Below are 19,533 nucleotides of genomic sequence, written 5' to 3'. Positions count from 1 at the left end.
AGCCCTAAAAAAAAAAGTCCTTTAAAGAGTTGTTTGCTTAACATTTCTGGCTTCCCATTACATAGCTTCTTCAGCGCACAGAAAAAGTATCTTCCTATCAGTAATCAAGACTAGGAAGAGAAAGAGAGCAGCCTGCCAAACCCTTTTCCTCTGTCTCCCTCTTACCAACAGATGTTTGTCAGGCTGTTTGTAGATGAAAACTTGGACCGAATGGTCCCAATCTCTAAGCAGCCCAAAGAAAAGATCCAGGCTATCATTGACTCATGCAGGCGACAATTCCCTGAGTATCAAGAGCGTGCCAGAAAACGCATACGTACTTACCTCAAGTCCTGCAGGCGGATGAAAAGAAGTGGTTTTGAGATGGTGAGTTTTGATTTAAAACCCAGCCCTAGTTTCCATCAAAACCCCATATGTAAATCCATGGCACTATTTCGTTTTCATCTTAGTGTCTTTTTATTTGATAATGTCAGGTCAGAGGTTTCTTTCCTCCCTCCCTTTTTCATCTTTCCTGAATTTATTCCCTTTGTTCACTGCTTTAAAAACATCTTGGGAGGATATAGTTCACAGGTCTGTGTGAATCCATAAAAAGTGAGGACTCAAGCAAGATGTGAGGAGAGAAACCAATGGGAAGAATATCTCATTTATATATTTTTTTTCCTTTCCAACACCATTAGAGAGGCTATTAAGTTAGTGAAGTCTTGCACTGATGTGGAATTTCTTTGGAATTCTGCCAACTGTTTTTCGGGGAGATCCATGAAATCAGAAAATAGGATCCATCAGAGCACTACAATATCCATAGTAATGGTCAGTGAAGGACAGATCATGAAAACTTAAGAGGCTGGAAAGATGAAAGACTTCTTAAAAAAATCTGTAGAAAACACAAGTTTTTATCACAAGTGCATTGACAGTAGCTTTAAATTTTAGGTGATGTATGTACTTCTGGATTTATTTAGCATTCAGTGAAAGTAGACCCTGCCTTCACTATCTTCTTTGAGTCGATATTCAGGTGAACAGATGGCATTCAATATTATTAAAACATCCCTGGCAAATTTTAAAGTTCTGTCATTTATTTCCCAGGGTTTATACCTCATTATTTATTCACAGGTTATGAATACTATGTTAGTGTATAACTGGCAGTATTTCTAGACCCTACACATCCTTGGCCTCTTGTGTTGCACAAAAACGGTAAGGAATAGCTCTCCTCACAACTTATCCGTTAGTCAACTTCAGAATCATCAGAGAACTTTGATATTTTCACAAACCAGAAGAGACACTAGCAAAGGAAATTGAGGCATGCTACATTTGATTTATTTCTCTCTCTGTCCTTTAGATAAGATAAAATCACTTCATCATTGCAAACATCATTTATTAATAAAGTGTATCATTTTTAAAGAATAAATCATTTGAAAACCCATCTACATATTAAAAAACTGGGTTCAATTTTAATTTTATTTCTTTCTTTCTCTCTCTCTCTCTTTTCATAGCAGCCTGAATATAATACTTGTGAAGTTCAGATGATGGTTTTAAAACGTTAGTTGACAAGCTTAAAAACAAAGTACCACATTTGATTGTGGGGCAAGATCAGTATAGTATGAGATATAAAATGTCGAGTCAGAATCTTTAATCTTTTGTAAACTTTCATGATTCTAATTTACCATACAGCTTTATTCTCTGACACACTGGGTTAATGCTGCTTTCAGCCAATGGAAACTTATATAGAAAGAGAGAGGATAAAGGACATCTGTATAGATGTAAGTGCTAAAGACTGACAGACAGTGTGTCAGGTTGTAGCCATCCAGAGTAGAAGATGGACAAAAAAAATTAAATATTTTCTTATAATACAATAAGTAGCATCTTTTCACATCCATTCTCTTTGGCTGAAGATAATTCAGGAGTGTGAGACTGAGATATCACTGTGTCAAATATTACTTCATTACACTAGCACCCAAAATACATACTCTACAGCTAACTGATGCTAATAAATGGTTGTCTTGTTTTGCTATTTGGCCAGATTGTGAACCCCTTACTCACACTGGTGAGCAGTAACTCACATGAATGAGTAGACTCCTGTTTAAGTCACTGGAGCTACTTGTGTGAGTAACTGCTCACCAGTGTGAGTAAGGGGTTTATAACAATTAGGTTGATTTGATTTCAGTGAACTAGTCATGATTATAATAATGATTACTCATGTGAGTACTTCTTTTCAGGTTCAGGTTTATATTCCTGTTCTTTTCAAAAATATCATGAGAATTATTATAAAGCAGGCAACTTTTATGGCACAAAAATCTCCCCACTTTGGAAGTGTTCAATTTAATCAAATCTTGTGGTGGTTTCAACCTATTTTAAAAAAGAATGTGCTTTGATGTGTTTCAATAGGGTGGGCAGGACATTGCTGTCTGTGCCATCAGTGACATCCCTGGTGGGTAAGAAGGGAAATATGCCAGTGCTTCCCCTTCCTTTACTCTCTCAAACTGAAGCATAAACCAAAATCTTTTAGAAGAACTCAGTGGAAAATCTCCCACTGACTTCTGTGGACAATAGGTCTGGTCTTTGGGGCACTAGTGACATGTGTGCTTCATAGCTTGATTTCAGATCATTCTGAAAGATAGAACCTATCAAGAAAATGTTATAAAAATGTTCTAATTTTTAAATTAGCGTGTTGATCTGTAACTCATATCAGAAAGCAGTTTTGAAAAATACTACATTGGACAGAGACACTTGGCTAGCTGATTATTTTAAATTTACTTTCCATTTCACTGGGGAAAAGAATCATTTTGTGTGGATAACAACATTTGTGCAGGACTATCATGAAAAAGACATGTTGGTGTTGGTTTGAATCAGGTGTTATGCTGAAATACAGCAAAACAAGATAATGGTATCCTCAGGAGTTATAGCGCTACTGTCATCATATTAAATAGGATGTCAGATAATGATCTCCACAGGAAATGCCTTTTTACCCTACATGTATTTAATACAACTTATCTTTTATTTTGTTCAGGGCAAAAATGATATATTTTGAGCATGTAGTTTCAAGAGGAAACAGAATAATCTGATAATGTATGTGGTATATGACAATTCAGCAATACTTGTGGAATAGGACAGCTATCTACAGCTTGGTGCTATGGTGTTTAAGAGAAAATGTAAACACTAAGTTTAATTAGTGAAAGACACTGTGTAGTAAAGAATATGAAGCATGCCTGAGGCTTGCTTGTGTCATTTATTTGCCATTTGTAATCCAAACAACACCTCTTACTGCACAACAGGCCAGTTGTAGCTCTGAGGCACTAGAAAAGGTTTGTAAAAGCGGCAAAGAATCCTGTGGCACCTTATAGACTAACAGACATTTTGGAGCATGAGCTTTCGTGGGTGAATACCCACTTCGTCAGATGCCTCATTTGGACATGCATCTGACGAAGTGGGTGTTTCACCCACGAAAGCTCATGCTCCAAAACATCTGTTAGTCTATAAGGTGCCACAGGATTCTTTGCTGCTTTTACAGATCCAGACTAACACGACTACCCCTCTGATACTAGAAAAGGTTTGGTCTCATGAGTGTTCATGTTGCTAGCTAATGTGCTTCTCAGTATTTAAAAGATTGCTTAAGTTACCCTATTTATACTTGTGACAACTGACCATTGCATGGACCCCAAATCCATTTGTTAGTTTCCTGTTAAAAATATTCAACAAAAAGAGTTTTCCATGTCTGGAATCTTTTCGCCCTTTGATTATTTAGCTCTTAAATGTGCACCATCATTTTTGTTCTGACATAAACATATCCATTAAAAGGACATTGTCAAAGTATTTCTTGTCAATTGTAAAATCATATTTCTCCTCCCAGTCTCTCTGGTTTATAATAATCCATTGAAAGATTGAAACTAGATAATATGTTTTCTTAATCTTACCATTTAATGAAGAAGGAAGTTGCTTAGTGGGACTGGAAATCGGGAGATCTGGGTTGTAGTCCTGGCTCTACCACTGAAGTACTCTGTGATGTTAAGCAAGTCATTTAATTGCTTTCTCTTGGTTTTATCTCCGGTAAAATGGGGCTAATAATATATGTCTACTTCAGGGGGGTGATCAAAAGGCTTAGTTCTTTAATATATCTAAAGTTGCTTGAGATCCTCCGATGGAAAGTATTCTAGAAGTGGAGTGGCCTCTCCGAACTGATCCATATGACTACTACACTCTTCTCCTTCGAATCCTTTCTTAAGACTCACCTCTGCTTACATGGTCTGTGGAAAACTGGCACCTGGGAAAGGCTACGCAGAAGACCACTCGTGTTTCCTTATGTCTGTTTACATATTTATATTTCAGAAAAGAAACAAACCTATAGATAATCTGAAAACACATACTAGCCTAAGTAACCATGTAGTCTTGTTACTGTTACCTTTCTCTTTCCTCCCCTTTTCACCTATTGTTACTCTCACCTGCTGTGTCCAGTCTTAACTTACACTCTTGTTCTGCAATGTGATATGTGTGGGTAGACCTTTCCACCCACATCCATCACTGTTCAGGATCAAGGTTGCAAACTCTTTGAGGCAGAGATTGTGAAAAAACACAGGAAAAAACAGCTCCCAACACAATGAGGCCCTGATCCTGACTGAGACAAAATTAATAATATCAAAGGGCACGTTATTATTTATTTATTACAAACTGGCAAGTACAGGCTAATCATAAATGGCTTTCCCTATGTGAGCTCAAGAATGGATTTGACAGCAGGGATGAGAAAGAAAGGAGAGACAGAATGCCTGAACACGTTCTTCCAGTTAGGACCTTAACAGCAACCACCCCTGCACACCCCATCCCAGCACAGTAAAAAACAGACAGTTTCCATCTTTTTCATCATTCCATCTTTCACCACTCCCATCTTAGCTGCGCTTGACTGCTGTGTGAGCATGGACATGGTTGGAAAGGGAATTGAAGAAGGTGAAAACTCCAGATTTGCTGTTGTGGAGATGTATACGTGATCCAAGACTTTCAAAAGTAGCTAGTGATTTGGAACATTTTGATTTATGGGTGCCCAACTTGAGACACTTGAGATTTTCGAAGGACTTTCTGAAAGCCAGGCCTTAAAATGTCTCAAGGTGGGGACCCAAAATGATTTAGTCACTTCAGAGTTTGGGTTTTGGAGGTATGGGGTTATTGAACTTAATGCTGAATAGGTCAGCTACCCTTGCAGTTGCTGGGATTCACAACCTGCCAAGGCTTTCACAGCTGTACAGGTCATAGGTTTTTCCGCCAGATAAGGGCCTATGGGTGCAAACATATATAGCTACTCCTGATAAATAAGTTGGGAAATATTTAGAAAATTACCACAAATACAGTTGCATAAAGATCTTCTGTGAATGGCTTTAGACACCTTGATCCATATCATACTCCACCCCTTTCTCTAATGCTCTATCATTTGCCTTTTCAAAGCACACAATTCTTGTCTTGATGAATGATAGGATTAAGATAGTAAAAGGGCAACTCTGAGTAGTTCAAACAAGCCTGATAAATACACTTTATTGAAAAATGGAAAAATAGTTTTGTGAAAATTTTTGACATTTTGAATTTTTTCCAGAATTTGAAACAAACTTTTTGGGAATAGCTGCAATTTTTTTAAAAATTGATTGCTTTAATTTTAAAATTTTCCCCTTTTTTCTCTTTTTTTCTTTTTCCCCCATAGTGCAATACAACTGATGATGATGATATAATGATCAGACTTGTTTTGTAATTTTCTTATTTTCCTTTTGCTACTTTAACCTTTCAAAACTTCTCCAACTTTTGAAAGGCTACTTAGTAACGTAATTTGTTTCAAGTATCAGAGGGATAACCATGTTAGCCTGTATCCACAAAAACAATGAGGAGTCCGGTGACACCTTAAAGACTAACCAATTTATTTGGGCATTAGCTTTCATGGGTAAAAAACCCCATTTCTTCAGATGTGGGTTTCATTTAGTCTCATTTTTCCTCAATAACCTTGCAAAAGTTGAAGAAGTTTTGAGAAGTTAGAATCACACATGGAAAAAGTGAAGAAACCTCAATACCTAGACATTATTTATTCTATTTTATTCAGTTACAAAAAAGGAGGCAGGGGGAAAAGCTCAAAAATTAAAATGTTGAAATTGTCAATTTCATTGAGGATCTAGAATTTAAAACAAAACAAACAAACAAATAAACAAAGCTTTTTGCAATAGGGTTTTCATTTTGAAAAAGGTCATTTTTCACCAGAAAAAGGTTGGACTTAAAAGTTTTAATGAGCTATACTGAAAAGCTCAAAATGACATTAAATATACATATTTCTAGTTTTTCTTAGACTGTGGATCTGGTTTTGTGTCAGACTCTTTGCTAAAATAGTATTTTATTAGCTGTATTGTCCTGTTAGGACATATGTGTGTAGTATAACATCACGGGCCCGGGTTAATACATTTGCTTAAGACAAGAGGAAATAAAAGCAAGGCAAACTCCATGTTTCCTGGCTCTTTGAAGTGTTGATGCACAGCTGTTTACTGCCTGAAAGCCCAATCCATTTAAATCAATGAGTTGGATCAGGCCATGAGGGAGGTGTGATTCCTAGCCAGGTGAGGGGCTAGTCAAGTTGGGAGAACTGATCTCTGCATACTGTACGCTCTGCATTAATGATCTGTTCTTGTCTAGGAGATGGCTCTTTGCCAAATGCCTCTGTCTCCTCTCCCCCGCCTATTTCCCAACCACCAATATTGTTCATATATCTGCTTTCCATAAGATCATATGGAGGTAATATGGAAGCCCAAAGCACTGATCCAAAGAGGTGCACCAGCAGACTAGCCAGTCCTTTGCCACCCAAATTGTGTACGTCATCAATGCTTCATTTATATCTAGAAGTGAGTGACGGGAGAAGACTACAGCTTGAGTGGTACAAACACTTAGGCTACATCTATGCTATGAGTAAAAGGTGTGACTCCCAACTCACGTGCACATACATGCATTAGCTCTCATTGAGCTAGTATGCTAACAATAGTAGTGTAGATATGGTAGTGTGGACAGTGGCAAGCAGCGGCTCAAAGGTAGCCATGTCAAGTGCAAACTACCTGAACCCCTTTTGTATGTACTCTGGGCAGCTAGACCATGCCGCCAACGCTGCTGCACCCACATTACTGCAACTACACTACTATTTTTAATGTGCTAGATCAGATAAGAGTTAACACGAGTGTGTGTACGTAAGCTGGGAATCACACTCCCAGCTCGTAATATAGACATACCTGCAGGTATATAATTGTATGTGTCAGTGGTCTTTGACATCCAACAATCCCTAAACCCCTCTGTCCTTCCCCCTGTGAAGTACCAGTTAACACATAGGACCAAATCCTGCTCACCTTGCTCATGCAAGTAGTCCCGTTGATCTCACTGAGACTACTCATGAGTCATTGGATCAGGACGTGGCCCTTCGTGTATGCACAATCTATAGGGTTGCCAGTTTTGGGTGGACATACTGCTGGAGGTTCCATCACATGACATAATCTTCAATTAAATATTAATCATGGAATCCTAGGGTTAGATAACCTTGCAGTCCTGTCTAGTCTAATAACCCCCTGCCAAGATGCAGATTTATTGTATCTAAACCATCTAAGATAGATGGCTATCTAGACTCCTTTTGAAAATTTCCAGGGAAGGATCTCCCACGACCTCCCTAGGCAGTCTGTTCCATTGTCCTATTGTTCTTGCAGTTAGGAATTTTTTCCTGAGACTTAATCTAAATCTGCTATGCTATAGTTTGAACCCACTGCCTCTTGTCAGCCCTCTGTGGCAAGAGAACAATTTTCTCCTTCTTTTTTATGGCAGCTTTTCAAGTATTTGAAGACTGCTATCATGTCCCCCCTTAATTTCCTCCTTTCCAGCTAAACATACCCAGTTCCTTCAGCCTTCGCTCATTGGCTTGCATTCCATCCCTTTGGTCATCTTTGTCACTTACTTCTGGATTCTTTCTGGTTTCTCCACATTCTTTCTTTACAATGGTGATCAAAATTGGACACAGCACTCCAGCTGATGCCTAACCAACACCGAGTAGAGTGATACTATCACCTCCTGTGACTTGCCTCTGTTAATGCCATCTAAAATTGCACTTGCTTTTTTTTGCAACAGCATTTCATTTCTAACTCAGGTTGAGATTGTGATCCAGCACAACTCCCAGATCCTCCTCAGCAGTGTTGCTGCCAAGCCAACTAACATCCATTCTGTATTTGTGCCATTTGTTTTTCTTCCCTAAGTGTAGCACCTTACATTTGTCTTTATTGAATTTCATTTTGTTGTCTATAGCCCAGTTCTCTAAGATACCTCTGAATCGTAGCCCTATCCTCCTAAGTACTGGTAACCCTCCCCCACCAGCTTTGTGTCATCTGCAAATATGATCAGCATGCTCTGTGTTCCTACATCCGGGGTCATTAATAAAGATGTTAAACAACATTGGACCCAGAAGAGATCCCTGTGGAGCCCTACTTGAGTGCTCCCTCCAATCCCTCATCATTCCATTAATAGTTACTCTTTGTTTGCAGTTTAACCAATTATGTATCCACTTAATGGTGGTTCCAACAAGCCCACATTTCTCCAGCTTACTTATCAGAATGTCATGTGGGACTATGTCAAAAGCCTGGTTGAAATCCAGTAATATTATGTCCACCGCATATCCCCTATCTACGGAAGATGTCTAACCTTTAATTCCTGGAGACTCCAGGACAAACCTGGAGGACTGGCAACCCCAACAACCAAAGAGAGGAGAATTGTGATTGGCTGGCACGTGTCACTTGGTTGCCTCTATCCCCTCATACTTTTCTGAACATACATCACAAGTGGTTGTTACTATAGCTTGACCTCTCTGACTTGGAGCAGGGCATGCTTAAGGGGCATAAGAGGCAATGTAGGCCATTTTGAAATGTTAAGTGGACTTTGCTTCTTTTTTGTTCTGGAAGTACTGCATGTCTGAGCTACTCCTAGGGATCTACAGCACATACTCCTGCACATCGGTACCAAACTGGGTTCTGAGTAGAAAAGAGCGTTTAGGGAGCCTTTCCCCAGTACATATTGAAAATATTATTTGCAGACAGGAATATGGCATTGTAGTTTAGACGCTGTCATAATCAAATGGCAATAGATGATAATTCAATTAAATATACTTCTGAAAACTGAAAAATGACCTGACCTCCACATGGCATGCACAAAAGTCCCCTTGATTTTTACTTTTTCCAGTGGTTTCTTTTATTTCACTAATAGATATTGGAATTGGATACTTATCATAGCATCTATGTAGACTGAAAGAATAAGTAAAATATGTCAACATTCAAGGAAAAATACAGTGCTACAAGCATTAAAACAACAATCAAATTCTTCATATTGTACAAAGAGCTAGTGTTAAATAAAAATTATGCCAGGACATCCAATAGAATGCAGTACTGTACTTCAATCTATAAACAGTATAAAGCTCAAACAAGCCTATTGTGTTATGTTTGAATTGCATGCTTCCTAATATGTGTGAGTGCTTCAGAAAAAAACCCAACACATTTCTCAAGAATCCTTTGCAATCTTAATTCTTTAACAAGATGTCGGTGAGTATAAGTTATGTGGTACTCTTACCGTTGAGATTTTTCTATTTAATTGACATCACAGTATTGTGTAGGCTGAAAAAAAGTGTGAGATGAGACAAAATGTAAATATAGCAGAGTTCTGTAGTATACAATTAAGATTGCTAAAAATCTGTAACTTGAAGATGATTATTACTTTCTCTTGTAAATCAGTTAAAGGTTTTCATAGGAAAAGTGTTATATAAATGCTAAGTGTTAATCTAAATATGTGGAGCATCTTATGTATTACGGTGAAAAAATTGTGACTAATAATGTGTGTGTTAGTATTAAACCAGTCTTATGCTGTGTATTATAAGAGCTGAAGTACAATTAGTGCACTACAGGACAAAGGTATTTAGGTGCTTAAAGATAGGCACCTAATGGGAAATCAGTGGGAGTTAGACAACTAGGCCCTTTTGAGAATCTGAGTAGGTACTTGTCTGCATCTTGAGGACCTACAAATCTTTGAAAATTTGAGCCCATTTGCTTTTTGTATTAAGGTAATGTTTAAGGTTCATCCCCATCCATACATTTGTACTGGTGTCTGTAAGCAAAAGAGAAAGTAGTATGCGTCTGTGTTTACAACTAATGGCACCTGGTTTTTGGAGATTCTAGTTTTCAACATTAATTGCCCTAAAATATTGGGGAGTATTTCTGTACAAATATCCTGATCTGAAGTTCAGTTTCTCAGCAGGGAGCAGGGGGGTTCACATATGCCTCATCCACTCTTTATTGTTAGCTCTATGCTTTTTTATGAATTGACTCAGACCTTTGTGAAACATACATCTTAGAGCACTTAGACCAAATTTCTGTATTAAAAGGTAGGCATTTATTTGTGCTCTAAGTTAATATTAGCCCTCATGAAATGTACCAAAATAGTAATCCTATGACTACAGCTCTCTGTTTAGAATATGCGCAGTAGCATTGCAAGCTTCTCCACAAGGAATGTCTGGACCTTTTCAGTTTAAACAAATGTCTTCCAGGAAATCATTATCTAAATTTTGTCAGACTTTCACCAATAACTCCATCTAAACCTAACATATGATGGCCTATTTTTAGTTTATATAGAAATATGGGATTTGTGTTTATATGGAAAAAGGATATTTATGTTTTCCATGAAGATGCTGTTTATGTACATCACTTTAAACTGAGAATATGGCTATCTCATACTTGGGTGACTTGCACAATAGATTTATATTATATCCCTAATATGAAATATGACAATCTCTATTATATTAAGCAAGCAGATTGCATACACAGGTAAGCCAATTTTTTTGTGATTAGGACTAAGCTATTCAAGTTTCAATTTAGTAAAAGAATCAACCACCTTGCAGTGCTTCTCCACTGGTAAAGTATGCCTAATTAGTTAACTATACTATTGATTATTGATTTACCATCTTTGAATGCCTGATCCAATTTCCATTACAGTAAAGGCATATAGTCCATTGACTTCAAATTCTTTTAGATCAGCCCATAGTTCTTTGACCTTCTCTGTTACAGAGCAATGCCATCAGCTAAGTTAATTTTGTACAATGAAATCTGCAAATATTGCTTCTAGTATTTTATAAGATTTCTACAAAAGGCATGGTGGGGGTGCATGACTATAAAGGGATGGTGAGTGAGCATCTTCATGCTAGTGCCAAGCTCTGCTTCTGATTTGGACAAAATAGCCATCCTCTTAAACCTTACATAAAGTCATGGTTAATACAATGGGTTTGTGTTCACATAGTGAAATCGTCATTTCTTTAAATACAGATAATAGTCTAGACAGAAGCAGTATTGAAGCTACCTCTGACTATCGCAGAATGTGGCCTGAAAATGAAGCAACATATTGGCAATTTAATTAGTCGGGGGTACAGAGCATTTTTCTGCTACCCCAATAACAGAAGTGGGTCACAAATGTGCCATCAACAACACTTTTGTAGGTATCATCTCTACTCTCAATCCTTCTGCAAAATGCATTTGGGAACTTTTCTGCAATTGAAGAAATAAAGATTAAATTATTCCTGTTGACTTTCTCTGTTTAATATTCCTTGGTGGGATAAGTATCAGGTGTGAATTCCCTGGAACCACAGGTTCAAATGCTGCAGGGGTGGACTTGGCTATTCATCTCTCTGAGTTAGGTAAATGGAGTTCCATTATGCTTAGTGTATGTGCATCATTTGAAGAAGACCTTAAAACACAAGATTCATTTTATGTGGATGCCAAAACCCCAAACCTGTGATCTTTTGTGTAAGGATAGAGAGGTTATCCTTTTGCTCTGGGCCAACATTTTCTTACCTCCTCTGTTGTGTTACATGCTCAGCACAAGTTGGCTGTTGCCCTTAGTGGTGTATAGATGGAAGGCACTACTACAGTAGAACCTCAGAGTTACAAACTGACTGGTCATCACACACCTCATTTGGCAATCAGTTACAAACAACCTCCATTCTTGAAGTGTTCGTAACTCTAAGGCTCTATTGTAGATACACCTGCAAAATAGTACTATTCTTTTAGTTATATGAGTGCCTATTTTCATTTTCCAAGTGACCAAATAGGCACAGTAACTCCTCACTTAAAGTCGTCCCAGTTAACGTTATTTCATTGTTATGTTGCTGATCAATTAGGGAATATGCTCATTTAAAGTTCTAATGTCATTTGGCAGCTGTCTGCTTTGTCCACTGCTTGCAGGAAGAGCAGCCCATTGCAGCTAGCTGGTGGGGGCTTGTAACCAGGGTGGACTGGCAGCCCCCCTATCAGCTCTCCCTATCAGCTCCCCACTCCCCTAAGTTCCCTGTGCTGCAGCCACCGAGCAGGCTATCAATTGGCAGTTCAGCTGTCCCTCCCCCCATTGCCATGTGCTGCTCCTGCCCTCTGCCTTTGAGCTGCTCCCAGAGACTCCTGCTTCCTCTGCGGGGGGGGGAGGGTTAATGTCAGGGTGTCCCCTTCCCCCCTGCTCCTGCATCCCACTTACCCCTTCTCCATATAGAGCAGGGAGGGGACACCGACAGAGAAAGTTTGAGGCAGCAGCTGCTATCTCAACTTCCTGATCCGCTGGAAAAGACAATGCACTTAAGAGTGGGTTAGCTTACTTATAGGGCCAGTGTGCATCTCTCTCTCTCTTCTACACACAAGGTGTGTGTCTGTCTCTGTCTGCTATGCTGTCTCCTCTCCCTCGTGTTTGTGCTGCCCTGTGTGAGAGGCTACATTAACAAAAATGTGTTAACCCTGAAGGGCTCAGCCAAGTGCTAGTTTATCATTTAGCAGTAAGGCATTCCCTGGGAAGTATCCCTCCCTCTTCCACCCTCTAACTCACCACCTCAACCAAGCTTCACAATCATCATAGCTGTGAACAGTATTTAATTGTTTGTTTAAAACATATACTGTGTGTATATCAATATAATATATAGTTTTTTGTCTAGTGAAAAATTATTCCCTGGAACCTAATCCCCCCTATTTACATTAATTCTTATGGAGAAATTGGATTCACTTAATGTCGCATTTTTCAGGAACATAACTACAACGTTAAGCGAGGAGTTACTGTATTTCCAACATGACTGTCATGTGATGGACAGAGTTATATGCTAGTTTCAAGGGTCTATCTACCAAACTTCTCTTAATATCTTTCTCAAGTTATATCCATCAATGTGCTCTCTTCCTCTTAAAATTACTGAAACATAAATAAAGGAGGATACTGATATTTTCACTTGCCTCTCTTCCATGTTCTAAAGCTTATATTTTCTTCATCATTTTGAATCAATTTGTCTTACTTGATACCACAGGAATCAAAATAGCCCCTTGAGTCTTCTGTGTTGGTGTAGAAAAGATTGGCAGCCCAATTCTCCTTCATTTTTCACTTGTGTAACTCCAATGGAATTTTTCTTGATTTACACCAGCGTTAAGTGTAAAGAGAACCAAGCCCTGGCTGTGAGTCCAAAAGAGTTATTATATATGAAACAGCAATGCTAAGTATGTTCTATCAGTAACAAAGGACTTGATGCTGCCATTGAATCAATCCCAAAGTAAGATACTACTCAAACTGAGCAAAATCAGCAGAATCTGAACCTAAATTAGCCTCCAAAACAGTCTCCTGTATGGTGTTATTTTTATAATATTTTTGTTTCTCAGATGATTCAGGCTTACGCTGAATTTTCCTGATAAGTTTCCCCCAGTTTATCCTTTACACTAGTGTACCAAGATTCATCCATAGCAACCAGGATAAAAGACATGGGATTAATAGCACATCTTGCAAGAAGTAAATGTTCCCTTTTCTACTCCCCCAGGACCCACTCTCTTTTCTGATTAAAAGGTCTCCTCTGACTCTCCAGAGGCTAAATATTAGGTTCTATATTTTAGGTGATAGACATTATGGCCACTTTTGCGGTCTGTGAAGAACACTTGACTGCTTGATATTACTGGTGGCCAAAACATTGTTTTACAAATGTTTCGGTGAACCTATGTTTCCTTTATGGGAATGTAATCTGGAAGGATTTGGAGTCATTTAAATGTCTGGTTGGACATGTAATTTTCTGGCCCATTTATCTGCCCATAGGACTCCACGTGGAGGTATGTTTGTTTGCGCTCTAACTAATGATTTGACCTGGAGGAATTTGCTAGAAATATGCTCTTGGCTTCTGGTACTCTGGAAATTAGGTTTGCCATGGTGTGACTGTTTCCATATCATCTGGCACACTCCATAGTCAGTATACCTTGAGGAGTTCATAAAACAATGGTATTAATAGTGAGACTGCCACCTAATATATAGGGGAACATAGCATGAAAGTAGCATGGCCAAGTTAAGCAACGATACACTCTGAATAATCTAGCAACTCTAGAAGACTTAGGTCTGGTCTACACTGGGGTGAGCTCGATCCAAGATATGCAACTTCAGCTACAAGAATAGTGTAACTGAAATTGACGTATCTTAGATTGACTTAGAATTACTTACTTCGCGTCCTCACAGAGTGGGATTGACGGCCGCTGCTCCCCTGTTGACTTTGCTTCTGCCTCTCGCCGAGCTGGAGTTCAGCAGTTGACGGGAGAGCGATCGGGGATCGATTTATCCTGTCTACACTACACATGATAAATCGATCCCTGATAGATCGATCGCTACCCGACGATCTAGCGGATAGTGTAGATGTACCCTAAATTAGTGCAATAGCTCTACGTCGTTAAAACATCTCTTTCTAATAAGGCTACTGCCTTCCTCTAGAACTCGGAGAAACGCATCTACTTGTGTTGTAATATTAAAATTGGTTGATTGTCCATGACACCAGGTTTTAACATCAGAGACACAAGTCTCGTCTTAAACAAACTTGATTTTCCTCCTACATACATGAGAACTCATTGTTTATGCTGGGAAAACAAGTTCTTGAACTTGACTTTTGGACTGACATGGCAGAATGTATATTCTATTATAGGATCACAACACCTAATTTGTCTTATATTAACATTTGTTTTACTCCAGAGGAACACCAGTGATTTCAATGGATTTTACTCTTGATTTACTCTGGTGTAAGTGTGGGGAGAATCAAGTCTGTAGTATCTGGAGATGGAAAAGACATATATGTGCACTCATTCCATCTCTCTGCAAAGATAGGATACATTCCACCCATTATAGGAGGTACAATATCAGGTATTAAATTGATATTAGATGTTAAAGTACAGTTAGCCAAAACTGAGAAATATGATGTGTTGTGTTCTATTGGTTAAAAATGAAGTCTTGGTAACATGTTGCTCATAATTTTGGTAAATTGTTCTTAATATGAAGTCAGGTATGCCAATTCAAAGAACCTGTTCTGAGTTTGTTTGGAAAATGCCTAAAATGCTTTAAAATGTATGTTTCTGATACTCAGTGGAATTTCATAGCGGGTACATATTTATTCTGTTGTCTAAAATTTGAAATTTGAAATTCTATAGAGAGTAAATGGCAGGCAATTTATTCAGCAGGAAAGGAAGCTATACGAACTTAGGCAAGCTGAGGATCTAGTCCAATATGTTTTACCCCTCTAAAATGTGCTTGTATCCATAACAATGTGTATGGCATCATCCTCATTTGGCTTATTTTCTTGAAATTTCTGATCTATCTTTGTATGTAGATTAATTAAGAAAACAGGTTGAGATATTCATTATGAGCTTCATCTTTCAGTGAAATGATGTTTGCATATCATTACAGAGAAACAAATGCAAATAGTACGTGATTGTCCTTATTTAATTGTTATAGAAAGTCTTATTGCATTCACAGCCAAGTGTAGAGCTAATAAAACTTTAGGATTCACTTGATTTATATGCAACTTAGACCTAAAATATGTAAATGTTGTAAAATGAGGAATGTGAGCTTTCCAGACTTTATCTGGAACCTTGGAAGCTATGTAAATTGATAGAGGCCTGACATATGCTACTGTGTCAAAATACATATAGATTTAAAAAAATCATTTTAATAACATCAATCATATTGCAGCAAAAAATGTAAATGTTCATGACATTACATATGGACTGCTCTGAAATGTTCTGGCAATCTTTTATGTTTGAGTGATGTTTCAACCCTGTCTTTTTTTTTTTTTTTTTTCTTACAAGTTTAAAAACACTGCTCATCTCTGTCATATGCTGTACAGGATAAAAGTCTTTTCCATTTTCTTAGCAAGGATCAGACAGCCAGGGTGCTGCTGAAACACAGAGAATATGCCGCTGTCTGTTCAAAATACAGCCTAATGAGCCAGACTAAATACAATTGACAATAGAGCTGTGGGAAAAGAAAGTGCTTTTGATGGATCTGTGTGAATCAACTGCAGCTTTAACCTGTAACTAGTTTTCATTTTTTCATCTTTACAATTTCCATTTCCTCTTTTTGTTGATATAAATTACATTTCTCTGGACTCTCCAGCCTATGTGACAGTTTTGTGTGCTCCGATAAGGAAACAGGAGGTCTGGTTATTATCCTAGTAATAATTTTTTTGTTTTTTTGTTTCTCTTTCTTAGTCACGACCTATTCCCTCACACCTTACTTCAGCAGTAGCAGAGAGTATCCTGGCTTCAGCCTGTGAGAGTGAAAGTAGAAATGCTGCAAAAAGAATGCGGTTGGATAGACAGCAGGTACTGTTATTTGGGGTCTACCACATCCATATTTATAATTAACGAGAGAGGGTAGTTTACATAGAGTATCACACAGAGGAGTGGTACATCTCTTATATTTACTGTTAGCAAAAATAATTAAATGTCTATGGATTTTATGTTTGAAATAAATACCTGAAAATGCCTTGTAACTACATTGTGTAGGTGTTTAGAAATGGGTTGAGCATATCAAGTGTAAATGGATGGATAAAGAGATTATCATACATCTGTGTGTAATAGTTGTGTACTTTATGTACTGTGTGTGTGTATATTATATATACAAATAATATACATAATGTACAGTACATGCATAAAATATATATGTATATAAAATTATACAATTTTATACTTTGCATTATTTATATATGTATAATCTTCCTCTGTGTGTGAATTTATAAATATAATGGAAGGGTGGAAATACCTATTTGTTTTTAGTAGAAAGGTTACTGAGATATTTCCCAAACTACTGTACTGTCAGTTCTCTTGTAAATCAGTCTTTTAAAATTCATATCAATATTTATCTTATTTTATTCTTATGTTATTCAATATCTAGCATACTATATGTTAAGAGTTTTAACTGTTTGCATTTTATTTACTGGAAACATCATGCTTCCTTTCCAACTTCTTAAAGTCAAAGCGGTAGCCAGTCTTAGATTTTTCTTATTTAATTGCTCCAAGATCATGGTGAATGTCTGACCTTTTTATTTAATCTGATGATATTGTAAAGTAAAACCCCAAAAACACCACAACTGTATTGAAACTTGATTTAAACTCATGGCTGATAAACTTTTTCTTTGTATGGACTTTTCCAAAGGGATAGACGTTTTGCTTTTATCTACTTTCTGTAGCCTTCCTTCACAGCCTTTTTTGGAACAGTGGTTGCTTAGGATTATCCTTAGATTGCTGATAGCTGAGAGTCTGGAAATGTATATTGCTATGTCTTTTTGATGATATTTTGTCTTTTGTGACATTTCAATTAATGTTATGGATACACCTTAAGGTTGATTAGTTACAGGTATGTAAAATATCTAATATTAAGTGCTGGTTAGTTTAGAGGCTGTTCTCATATAGATTTTGAAGTTTTTATATTCTATCATTTGCTCTCTGGGAAGCAACAGAGCTGCAGAACCAATGTGCTTAGCCCACAGAGAAGAGGGAAAGTATTATATTAACGCAGTTACTTTGAGTGCATTGATAGTCTCCAAAGGGAGAGTTGTCCTTCATGATCACAAAGATGGTGACAGGCCAAATTGGGATGACAGAGAGATTGACTGTGAAGAAAAATAGAACCCTCGGGATTCTCTCAAGAATGTGAAAGATTGATTTAAACAGAAACACTTTAAAACTATAGGTGGTAGCCTAACTGAGTACTATTAAGGCATTTTCTGGATTTGGATAATTCCTTTCACCTGAAGGTTTTGGTAGCACTTACAATAATTTCTTTTAATTTTTACTTCTAAAATGCATAATCTGGAGCAATGAAAATTCCCAATTAATCTTTTTAATTAAAAAGTTGCTGTTAAGGTCACAAAGTTGCCTGCACAGAAGATATATTGGATTCTTGATCCTTTTACCTTCCCCACTCTTTTTGGCAATAGGGACTTGGGGCACTATGGAAACAATTGTAAGTAATTACAGCAACGTCATAACTATAATTTTCCATTCTAAAGTTTCATGGTGTGTTTTTGAAATATGTGGGCAGATTCACTTGAGTCTTATGCCTGTTTACACAAGCGCAGGCTCTGGCAGAGATCCCAGCAGTGGAACCTGTGGGGGGATGAAGTTGCAGTGGTGAAAAACAACTATGTCATCAATCATGCCAGGAGGACCCTAGCACAGCACAGCACAGAAATTGAGTAGTCCTGGCAGGAAGGCAGGAAGCTAAGGTGTCTGGTGAGCATGCTCATTCAGCAGCTCCCTTCAACGTGTCAGGCCTTAGGAGCCTTGAATTAAAACTGTGCTCCACTTGTGCAAAACCCAATGGAGATCAGTACTGATACCACCACTTATCTTCCAAAAGAGTCAGATTGTCCTGGGAAGCAAGAGGTAATGAGCATCCCTGCTGCCAGCTTTTTAGAATATAGCCTGTAAATAGTTTATGTATCTATATCTATATCTCTATATACTGTATGTATAATATATAGGATGGGATTTTCAAAGGAGCCCCAGGGAGTTAGTCAACCAGATCCCATTGCAAACCAAAGGGGGTTAGGTACTTAACTTGCTTAGACTCCTAAGAAAATCCTAGCCATAGTTACAATATATAAATCCATCCATGCAGAAATCTTGTATCCATCTATGCTGAAAACTGCCTGAGGCAGGTATATTGCCTCTCAGAGTGGGCATTCATTTCCCACTGCATGGACCCACCTCCACTAGTAGATGTGGAGGGTGTCAGGTACCCTTCCTTGCCTCTCCTCACATACTTCAGGGAGTCCTACCACTGTTGATGCTAGAATTACAGAGTCCTTGCACTCCCTGAGCACAAACACTGGGATTGTGCCTGGCCCCTAACTGGGCATATGTGATGGTGATTTCTTGAATTCTGTTCTCTCTGACTCTACTGTCCCCTCAGGCACAACATGCCCCATAACAGGCTGTTGGGACTGTGTTATATACAGATCTCAAATAGGAATTTGAGGGTTTAAAATATTTCGCCTTCCAAGACAAGTATTTTAAAAACCATTTGGTAAACGGTGTTAATTTCAACAACAGTTTTGATGAATAATCAGCCCAACAACAGTTTAAGTCAATGAAAAGATCTAATGCAAAAGTCAAATCAAAGGTAACCCCAAATTGTTTTTAGTTACTTAATTTTTATTAAAGACAAACAGAATTGTTGATGATACTAATTACTTTCACGCCTAGA

The 19,533-nt window shown here is 37.9% G+C and overlaps 1 protein-coding gene across 4 annotated transcripts in view; it reads left to right on the top strand.

Moving 5' to 3' along the window:
- The window catches only part of NOL4 (nucleolar protein 4), a 301,997-nt gene that overhangs the window by 235,426 nt on the left and 47,038 nt on the right, over positions 1-19,533 (top strand). For 3 of the 4 annotated variants that reach the window (XM_075063007.1, XM_075063009.1, XM_075063010.1), the window contains 2 exons: positions 172-363; positions 16,533-16,646. In XM_075063007.1, coding sequence (XP_074919108.1) covers positions 172-363; positions 16,533-16,646 — 306 coding nt within the window. The remainder of the gene's footprint in view (positions 1-171; positions 364-16,532; positions 16,647-19,533) is intronic. The other variant, XM_075063008.1, reaches the window with a different exon arrangement.

This window comes from Chelonoidis abingdonii, chromosome 2 (genome assembly GCF_003597395.2).
Source record: "Chelonoidis abingdonii isolate Lonesome George chromosome 2, CheloAbing_2.0, whole genome shotgun sequence".
In the NCBI taxonomy this organism is placed as follows: Eukaryota; Metazoa; Chordata; order Testudines; family Testudinidae; genus Chelonoidis; species Chelonoidis abingdonii.
The sequence above is the reverse complement of the archived record's forward strand: the minus strand, read 5'-3'. Positions and strand labels throughout refer to the sequence as shown.